This window comes from Lycium ferocissimum, chromosome 12 (assembly GCF_029784015.1).
Source record: "Lycium ferocissimum isolate CSIRO_LF1 chromosome 12, AGI_CSIRO_Lferr_CH_V1, whole genome shotgun sequence".
NCBI lineage: Eukaryota > Viridiplantae > Streptophyta > Magnoliopsida > Solanales > Solanaceae > Lycium > Lycium ferocissimum.
Genome location: NC_081353.1, coordinates 30,609,309 through 30,620,654, shown reverse-complemented (window position 1 = coordinate 30,620,654; position 11,346 = coordinate 30,609,309). Strand labels below are relative to the sequence as shown.

Genomic DNA, 11,346 nt, shown 5'->3' with positions numbered 1-11,346 from the left:
TAATAGAAGACGGGGTGAGAGGGGGGAGGGGGATAAGAAAAAGAAGGGGAAAGACGGTTTCCCTTACCCCCGGGGGAATTGCCGGGGGCACACGAGAAAAGTGAAGCAAATTTGTTTGTCCTAAGATCTCCGACCAAACTCCGCATCACAACAGTCCGGCTTCTCCATGATCGAGCTCGATCATGGCCATTGGTCCGATCTACGACTGTTGACTGTACTGCCGGTTCTGGCTTCAAAGACGACCAATCTGACGCGGCCGTTAGTCCGTGCTAATCAGCTACAAAATCGCCACGCGTCAACACGCTCTATCATATTGCAATGCACAACCGTACTCTGGTGTCGACCGCACGCCCAACCTTATCCTTTTAGTAGGTTTACTTTATTCTTAGTGCTAGTTTATGTTGTATTTTAAGGCCCATAAGGCAAAACTATAAATAGGAGGCATTTCCCTACTTTTAAGGGTTAGCTTTTTGAGACCTAGAGCATTTTAATAGCAAATCGAAATATCATCTCTCTCTTTGGCCCGAATCAGTGGAATATTATTATCTTTAATTTACTCTTCTAATATCATTTACTTAATCATCTGTAGCAACGTGTTTATTTAAGTTATTAACGCATATATTCGTATATATATATATATATCATTGCACACGAATCCATATATATGTTCCATGAAAAACTAAAATAGATTAAAGTTTGCTCACATATCATATACCTCACTAACAAATTCAATTGATTACCTAAATTCGGGGTAAACAAATATATTATTAACATTTCACTTGCCAAAACTCAAAGTAAAAGAAATGTAGTTTGAAGAAAAGATTTAAACGCTCAATAAAATGTCTTTATCTCCAATTGGTTATTATTTTTTAAGCTATTGATTTTAGTTTTAACACAATTAAAGACGCGACCTAAAAATGTCGAGTGCCGGTCATGACTCATTCAAAAAAGGGGAGTGAAAAACTTGGTTTATCGGAACTCGCTTTGTAGTTGCACTTTGCATACAAAGGTCTAAAGTGTATATGTTACTATGTAAACAACAAAGAAAAAAAAGATATCAAAATAGGATTAACAATTAGAAAAACTTTTGACTTTATGAGATTTTTAGAATTTACTACGAGTTAGCTTTTGGGTATTTAATTATTATTTTTTAAATATTATTAAGCAATTTTGGCTCAAATTTGGAAAAGTTCTAGGGGCTTTTGCCCCAAATGAACACCCAGAATGTTGAGGCGTATGCCTAGCGAACACCCGAAAAATTGGGCTTATGCCCCGGAGTGTTTTTGGTACGCCTCGCCCAGAAATGCGTTTTAAAATACTGATACTTATGAACAAAGGGCTGCAATGACATTTTAAAAAGAAAATAGTCAGATGCCCTCTCAACGTTTGGCCGGATTAATTATGACGCACCTAATCTTTCAAGGGCATCCTATTACCCACCTGACCTTATTTTTTCTATATTTTTGTACCCTTTTTCGGCCATTTTTACACGGCCCCATTTTTTTAGTGTTAGGTGAGATACACGTGCCCATGTCTTCTTCTTCTTCGTCATTTTTTTTTTAGTTTGTTCAATTCTTTCTTTCTAACTGATTCAAATCTATTGTCTCTTCAATTTTTCTTCTTTACATCACCAAACCGTAACTGAAATTGAACCAAGGTGAAAATCGAATCACTCACTAAATAAAATTTCAATCGTTAAAAATAAAAAAATTATCACTTAATTTCAACGCCCCCACAAGTAACACCACTCATTCACCCTAGTCACCCATAATTTTTGTTCAATTGCACTTTAAAATTTTAAAAATTTCATGATTCTTGAACTCCAAATAGGTTGATTTCTTCAAATATATATATGATTGATGATGAAATTGAATGTGGGTGTGTTAATGGATAAGAAAATGGGTTTTTAATTGAGGAAGATAAAGGAAAGAAAGAAAAAAAAATCATGATTCTTGAACCCAAATAGGTTGATTTCTTGAATATATATATATATATATATATATATATATATATATATATATATATATATATATATATATATATATATATATATATATATATATGATTGATGATGAAATTGAATGTGAGTGTGTTAATGGAGATAAGAAAATGGGTTTAAATTGAGAAGATAAAGGAAAGAAAAAGAAAAAAAAAATCATGATTCTTGAACCCAAATAGGTTGATTTGGGAAAATACATAAAAAGCCCCCCAACGATATCTTGGGATTAATTATAGCATCTGCATGCGGCGACTATTGCCTGGCATTTTTTTTTTTTTTTTTTTGTACTTTTGATCTTTTGACATAACTTCGCACAATCAAAATTTGATGCCCGATTGCACGGTGGAGAGTGTTGCACACCTCCGCCACATTAGCGCCACGTCGGTGCCATGTCATCGCTAATGCCGTTGCCACTTTTCCTTCTTTTTTTTCATTTGATTTTTCTTTTATTAATTATATTTACACTAATTAACCTCTAATTAACTATTAAACCTTCCATTAATTTTGTCTTCTTCATCACTAAACCCTTCTTCTTCTTCTTCATTTCAAGAAATCTATCAACCCATTTTCTTCCTCCATTAACACACACACACACACATATTCAACTCATTTTCTTCCTCCATTAACACACACACACACATTCAACCCATTTTCCTTCTCCATTAACACACACACACATTCAACCCATTTTCTTCCTCCATTAACACACACACATTCAATTTCTTTCACGTGGCACTCCCAACTGTTATAGTTTTCAATCCCCTAATTATATCTCCATAATTTGACGCATTTCATCATCACTTTGGCCCAATTTCAACACCATTGAAGGTAAACCCTTCAAGCCCTAATTTGTTCAATTTTCCGTCAACACATTCAACACAATGAGCAAAATTTTGAATTTAAGCACAAATTTCTCAACGAAATTTTCAGATCTGGAATTACCCAGCTTCGTTGTAGATCTTCGGGCTCAAGCTTCAAGCTTCTACTGTGGTCGTTAATGGTGATATCATTGGTTTTCCCTCATTTCAACTCCCTAAATTTGCTCTTTTTGCGCTAATTGAAGCTTTCACACGTCATTAAGCATGATAAATCAAGTCTTTAAATTGATTGAGGAAAAGAAAATTTTCAGATTTCTAATTTGTTAAGTTCATCAAAAATCACAAAATCAGTGGATAAGGATGGAAGGCCTATTGTGTGAAGTAGAAAACTCAGGTGAGTGGGGGGTTGGCTCTGAAATTGTGGCAGCCATGGATGGAGCTCCAACGAAAATGGAGGAAATATGGAGAAGAAAATAAAAAGAGAAAGAGAAAGAGAAAGAGAAAGAAAGAGTGAGGAAGAACAGAGGAAAGAGAAAAAGAAAAACACAAAAATAAAAAATAAAAAGAATACTGGTTGCCCTTCAATGTGTATGTGTGTTAATGGAGGAAGAAAATGGGTTGAATGTGTGTGTGTTAATGGAGGAAGAAAATGGGTTGGTTGATTTCTTGAAAAAATATGTATGATTGATGATGAAATTGAATGTGTGTGTGTTAATGGAGGAAGAAAATGGGTTGAATGTGTGTGTGTTAATGGAGGAAGAATATGGGTTGGTTGATTTCTTGAAAATATGCTTTTTATGATTAATGATGAAATTGAATATGTGTGTGTTAATGGAGGAAAATGGGTTGATTGATTTCTTGAAAAGAAGAAGAAGAAGAAGAAGAAGAAGAAGAAGAAGAAGAAGAAGAAGAAGAAGAAGACGACGACGACGTGGCAGTGACATGGCACTGACGTGGCGCCAATGTGACGAAGAGTGTGCAACACTCTCCACTGTGTAACTGGACATCAAATTTTGATTGTGCCATGTCAGCCGAAAAAGTACAAAAATATAGAAAAAATATGGCCAGGAGGGTAATAGGTCGCCCGCAAAAGTTGGGTGCGTCATAATTAATCCGAGTATACATTGGGGGGGTTTTTATGTATTTTCTCTAGGTTGATTTCTTGAAAATATATATATATTTGATGATGAAATGGAATGTGGGTATGTTAATTGATGAAGATAAAGGGAAGAAGATAAAATTGAAAAGATATCTTCCGTTAATTGAGGAAGATAACGGAGGTGGCGGCGGGTATGGTCTTTCCGGTGAGATGTGGTGGTGGAATTTTTTAGTGATGAAGAAGATAAAATTATTGGATGATTTTAATGGTTAATTAGAGTTTAATTAGTGTAAATATAATTAATAAAAGAAAAATCAAATGAATAATAAGGAAAAGACTATAATTTAAAAAAATTCTGACATGGCGCTGACGTGGCGGTGTTAAAATTTGCCCTCACGCACTGCTGCTTCGTATTGACACGCCCATGAAACAAATAGCCGAAAAAGGTTGCAAAAATACATAAAAAATAAGGCCAAGGGGGTAATAGGTCGCCCGCAAAGGTTGGATGCGTCATAATTATACCGGCCAAACGTTGAGGGGGCATCTGACTACATCTTTCTTTCTAATATGAATCGTGCAATAGAGCTCCACTTTAGGAAAGTTTCTAACCTGTGTGTACACTTAATTTGCAGAAATAGCTTGTACTTTGTCATTAAATGCTAATGCTAGTGCTCCTGTGAGATTTGAGTTACGGTAACAAGGAGGAGTGGCAAACGTGTGGGTCGGATTGGATTTGGGGGGTAGAGAATGGGTTAAACAAAATTGATAAAATATTCAATCCGTCCATATTTATTACGAGATAAAAAATGGGTCAACCGGCGGATATCCATATCTACCTAGAAAGCAAAAATTCATGAAAAATAACAAGCAAATAAATTGGTATTCATAATACGGATATCCATGTTATCCATCTAAATATTCAATTTTCAGCAGAAAATACGGATAATGTCCATATTTGTTTCATTTTTAAATGGCCAGTTATCCAACCCATATTTAATGGGTCGGCGTGGATGGTTGTTTTTATTAGCCTTTCTGCCAGCCCTAGGCTAACAAGAGAGAGAGAGAGAGAGAGAGATGAGAATGCACCTCCTCCTAGGGGTGGGCATAGTTTGGGCCAATTTGAAATCCGAACTTTTTAAATTTTTGATTTAGATTTTTGAATTATGAATTGGATTGCGGATTTTATTTTTAAAATTTATGAATTTCGGATTGGATATTGGATTTAGTACTATGGATATTTGGATATCCGAAAATCCGAAAGTTTTATATCTTATATTCAACCCTACCCATATCATATGTGTCCAATAGGCCAATAATCTATATCTATCTATCTATATACATATATTAATAGCACGAATAAATTTCGTTAAATGTTAAACAACGAAAATATCGTCTAAATGTTGATCGACATTTATACCCTTAATTATTTTCATTAATTTTTCACTAGAAGTCATAGGAAAAGGGCATATTTGGAATAGAAAGTTTAAACTTTGTACTGGACTGAGAATCCTTTTCTTAATCGTTCTAGAGTCCAATTTCAACTTTTCTACTATTTCAAATATAATGTCCTATGGTCTCTTGAAGTTATTCCAATTCTACGAGGATGAGAATGGTTTAAACTTCCTAGCTATTACTTTTATATACATAGGGTTTCATTAGCATATAATGAATTCTCACCATTAATTAATGTCATATGCCGCTATCTAATGTCTTTCTTTTTTTCTTTTCTTTTTTTCTCTTACTTTTAGGGGATTAGATATGAATGTGATTCAACTATCGAAACTGGTACACTAGGAACCTGTTTAGATTGGCTTATTTTAAGTGTTTTTAAGTTAAAATAGCTTTTAAGCACTTTTGAAGTGTTTGAGTAAAAAAGTATTTGTAAGCACTTGTTTTTAAGCCAAAGCAACAAAAATAAGCAAAAGTCATAAGCTAGAATTCCTAACTTATGGCTTTCGGCTTATAAGTCAAAAGCCATAAGCCTATCCAAATAGGCTTGAGTTCTCTTCTCAAACTCTTGGAACTATCTCATGTCATCGCCTAGTTGCGGCCCGTATGCCTAACATATCGGAATAGACCACAGAGGTCCACTGTAAGATCTCAAGCTAGGAGAAACACATGATTCATATAAAGTTCGTTTAGTAGCCTAAAGCTTCGAGTAGGATTTCAACTACATAACACATTGACGGACAACTTACTAAAGGTACTATCATGAATCTGTGGAATATAGATGCTTATCTGTAATCTGAAGTACATCGTGATCCTATGAACCTTTACAACTTCACCCTCGAGAGGTGAAGATTGCCCAAGAAATCAAAAAATCTTATTCCCACCGATGTGGGATATTCAACCATTATGCTCGAATTTCTTTCTATGAGATACATTATAGCTAGTTAAATTTAATTTATGAAGAAACCATTACATCAAGGGTTTAGGACTAAACAATCTACTTTTTGCATACATTAAGGCCCATTTATGTTAAGGAAAAGTATCAAGGACCAAAACAGATCAACATCCACACATTAAGGACCATTTCGATCATTTTCTCTACTTTTTTATTTTAGCTTCTATATATAAGAAAAATTGCAAAAGTAGTGCTGTTTTTTTATTGCAGCTAGCGCGCTTGACTAATAAGATAGAAAGGGTCTTTCTCGCTTGTTTAGTAAAGTCAAGTTTTTGGCCTTATCTTGCAGGTGACGATGACGTCGAGTTGACGGCGAGAATATACGAATATTTTTGTGTGAAGGTTTCCCCTTACAGTCTTTTTCGTTAAAATGAATGCGGATGGGTGTCTGCTTTCTTTGAGAATTTGGATTGTACAACCAAGAATGTGGCTGAATTTCTAGGTGTTCATGGAATTATTATAGCAGGTTGGTCTAGTAATTAGGGGGCGGCCATTCGGTCGCCTACGATACTAGGACCAATAGGTTCAAAATGGATTTGTGCCGCAGGTGTTGCACCTGAAAGGGATGCCCGAGTCAGGGATGCCGAAGGAAGGGGGAGAAAGGGTAAATGCATTATTTTTGAATGAATACCCAGTAGCTCTCTGCTAGGAGACAAGACTTGACGTACCAGCTTACTTTGGAAAATTAGTATATTCCTTTGGATCAGGTATAATAAGGTCGACAGATAGTTTTTTTCCTTTTTCCTCTTTTTTAAAAAGAGAAAATAACTAAATTAGTCGTTCAACCAAAAAAATAGCCGACAAATGTATAATATATGTTTAATTAGGGTGTAAGATGTACATTGACTAGCGACACTAAATATCTTTGCCGAGTAGGCAAATAAGTAACTTTCACTTTTTTAAATAATGATCGATTACTGAGATCTTATTTATTTTTATTAAAATTAAGACGCTTGAAATATTAAGATATTGTAATAAGATCTGAATACCAAATAAATAAGAAGAAAATTAATGTATATCATCGATGAGGACATTTTTATTTTTCGAGTACGTGTATAAAGGAGGTCACTTATAAAGTCTATAATTTGTTTATAGATGACCGACATGTCTCTGTCTACAATACTGATTATGTTTTATGAACAATAATAAATAATTTAGGTATTGGAAGGACGTGGAAGACCTATACATCCAGCTATCCTTACTCTCAAAACTAAAGCCAAAAGTTGTTTACCTACTTATAAGAACGTATATTATTAAAATTTCACTTGCCAAAAATCAAAGTAAACAAAATGTAATTTGAAGAGTAGATTTACACGCTCAATATAATGTCATTATCTCCAATTGGTTATTATTTTTTAAAACTATTGGTTTTAGTTTACACAAATTTTAAATATGTGACTTAAAGATGCCGATCGAATGTCATGACACGTTCCAGAATGGATTGTGATAAACTTGATTTATCGGTATGAGGACCCCATACTTATAAACAAGATACTACGACAGGTAAGAAGTTTTTACCCTTTTTTTTCTTTTTTCTTCTAATCTATAGTGTGTAGTGCCATAGAGCTTGACCCTAAGAACGGTTCTAACGTTTGGGTATTCCTCATATAACTTGTACTCAATCATCAAATGCTAGTGCTCCTATCATCCTTAATGCGGCACAAGAGAGGTAACATCAGGGGCGGAGTGAGGTAGGCACCAAACCCCCTCGATAAAATATTATAGTGTATACACAAGATTTTTTTTTTTTTTTTAATGTATATATAATAAATGTTGAACTTTTTTGGCTTCTTCATGTATTTACTTCTTTATATTTTTAAACCCCCTAGGTGAAAATTCTAGTCCCTCCACTGGGTAACATAATGCTCCACATTCTAAAGTCAATGAGTATGTCAAGTTGAATCTATTGAAATTCTATGCCTACTGAAGATAGGGAAGCTATTGCAACTAGTTTGAACAGTTGAAGCAAGGACACATACACATGCAAGAGTACTACACATAATTCCTGCTGAAAGGGCTAAGATCTGGAGATTTGTTACTGGCTTGGGGAACCATATAATTGAGACAACCTTAACTTCATTTGCAAACATAAATACCTTTGCTTTTGTGATGGCTTTTGCAAAACGCTCGAGGAGAACAACAAAGAGTTCACAGTCTAGCTGACCAGTGAATGCTTCTATAAGATTGGAATTTGTTTGTAATGACTGTAAATTCTTGACATATTTGGCTAGTCAAAACTGTACTCTTTGAAATTAATCCAAGTTTCAAGAATTACTTTATATATAACTACATCCATGTGACCAATTTCTATCCATTACTTCTCCATTTACAGAACACCACCAAATTAAAGCTTGGCACACAATCAGTTCTCCACCTCAACGACAGAAAATAAGATTGGTCAAATTCTATTGAATCTGACTCACAGTGATCATTTATCAGGCAAAAGAAAGACTTTCAATAAAAATTCTCGGACAATCAAGAATGACGTTTTCATTCTTTACATACCAGCTCATGAATTAGTAACTGCTTCTAATTTATCAAATTGCAAAGCAAATAGCTGAATAGATCAATTATTACAATTAGGAGCCTATTGTAAATTTTTGATCCCTCTCAACACCAAAATAGAATCTATCATGTACCCCTAATTCCAACGGTTGATGCTAAGATATAATCAAAACACAGAGATTATTTTTTTTTTTTTTTTTTAAAAAAAACACTTCAAAACAAAAGGCTATAACAAAGGTCTTACTTGAGGTTTGAGAAAGGAGAATTGTCTGTGAGGTACTTAGGTGTTCCCCTCTAGTCGAAAGAAGATTATTCATATGATTGAGGCAGCGTGTAGGAAATCTATGAACTGGGAGTGCAGAGTTCACAAAAAAGGCCCCTCTTGCCACAATCTACTGGTGGTTTGAACATAGTGGATATTGGCATTTGGAATAAGGCAGCTATGTGCAAGCATTACTGGAACCTTTTTAACAAAAAGGACAAGCTATGAATCCAATGGATTCATATATACTACATAAAGAGGAAAGAAATATATGGGAAATCCAGCCTAAGAATGCATCCTCGATCATAAGGAAGATACGGAAGGCACGAGAGTACTTTAAGGAAGCTGGCTACACACATGATGATATTCTGCAGATGGACTCCTTCCTCTATTAAGCTGATTTATCACAAGATGAGAGGGATTCTCCAAAGGTACGCTGGAGGAGATTAGTGTGCAACAATCCTGATTTTCCTAAATGGACATTCATCTTAAGAATGGTGGCTAACTTTTGAGCCGAAAGTCTACCGGAAACAACCTCTCTACCTCACAAAGGTAGGGGTAAGGTTTGCGTACATCCTACCCTCCCGTACTCTACTTGAGAGATCACACTGGATATGTTGTTGGTGGTGGTGTGGCTAGCAAAATGTGGGATATGATATGTCCTCTGTGTTTTATACCTCAGCTGATGAAACTGTGAACCATCTGTTCTTTAAATGCCCATTCTCTACTTTGATCTGGACAAAACTTTTGGATTGGCAAGGTGTGGCAATACAGGTGCTGAAATGGGTTGGTGAAATGGACTGGGTAGTGCAACATGCTAAGGGGAAAAGTGTCAAAGCTCAACTCTATAGAATGATGTTAGCCTGCTGCACCAATTATGTTTGGCAAGAAAAGAACAATTGTAAAGGGGATTCTTGGAGCAACGGTAAAGTTATCTCTCGTGACCTATAAGTCACGGGTTCAAGCCATGGAAGCAGCAACTAATGCTTGCATTAGGGTAGACTAACTACATCACACCCTTGGAGTTCGGCCCTTCCCCGGACCCTGCTTTGTGCACCGGGCTGCCTTTAAGAAGGGTTCCCTAGATTAGCTAGTATGTTAAGTGCTCTGAACTACTATCCATAGCTAGCTATAGGAATGGTGAGCAGATGTAAGGGGCAGTAGTATAGTTTATAGGCAATTTATTTTGTAAAACTTGGGAGATCACGTCCAACTTCTGGGTATTTTACTTTGTATGTACATAATTTCAATTGTTATATAAAGTCTTTAGTTACCAAAAAAATAAAATAAAAGGACCAATCTCTAAATTTAAACTGCAGTCAGATCAAGTGACATAGAGTACAATTCATCCCTGGTACAAGTCTAAATTACAAACAAAGAATTAAAATACAAGGCAACAACCACACAATCTGAAGTGGTGTATTCAACAAAGCAGAAGAAAAAAAACAAAAATAGTAGTAACTATTATTAAGCAAGAGAGTGATAATGATGGTATGGTGGTTCACGTTCAACACATAGGATTGCATAAAGAGCATAGATAATTCCAGGAACATAGCCCAATATTGTCAAAATCAAGCAAATCAAGAACTCCACCTGCAAAAATTTCAAAAAACAAAAACACAAACATCACTAAATCCCCTAAAACAATTGATCCAATTATCAAACACCCTTTTTAGTTCATCCCCATAAACAATCACCCAAATCAAAGTTTAACAAAAATTACAACAACAAAAAAATATTAAAAAAAAAAAATGAATCTTTTCTCACCCACATCACTAAATCACCTTAAACAATTGACCCCCCAATTCTCAGAATTTTTAATTAAATCACAAAAAAATTGAATCTTTTTTTAATTTTTTTGGATAGATAGATGAAAAAAGAGGGGATCTTACAGTGCAGCAACCATGGCGTAGACAAACACCAAGAGGAGGAAGCAAGATTGCTAGTAAAACTTCACACAAAATTACACATCTTGAGTCCATTCTTGAAAGAATATTGTGGTTGTGTTGAGAAATGATGACTGAAATGCAAGGCAAGGATTATTTATGATGACTAAGTAGTATTTATATTTAGCTGTCTGAAATGAGTTGGCACTTGGCAATTGGCATATACAAGAAATTTCCTAAATACTAAGTATAATTTTTTTTTTTTTTTTTTTTTTTTTTTGCTTCTACACTAAGAAAATGCAAATGTTTTTGGGAAATTAGTAGTATATTTTTTAGAATTAGGTATAATGTGGAAGAGATTTGATCTTGGTAT

The 11,346-nt window shown here is 34.9% G+C and overlaps 1 protein-coding gene across 1 annotated transcript; it reads right to left on the bottom strand.

Moving 5' to 3' along the window:
• Positions 1-10,406: 10,406 nt before the first annotated feature.
• LOC132038998 (UPF0057 membrane protein At4g30660-like) lies at positions 10,407-11,141 on the bottom strand. Its single transcript, XM_059429519.1, has 2 exons — positions 10,980-11,141; positions 10,407-10,680 (listed from the first exon to the last, which is right to left on the bottom strand). Exons 1-2 carry the CDS (start codon positions 11,067-11,069, stop codon positions 10,555-10,557), a joined length of 216 nt encoding a protein of 71 aa, XP_059285502.1. The 5' UTR covers positions 11,070-11,141; the 3' UTR covers positions 10,407-10,554.
• Positions 11,142-11,346: the final 205 nt, after the last annotated feature.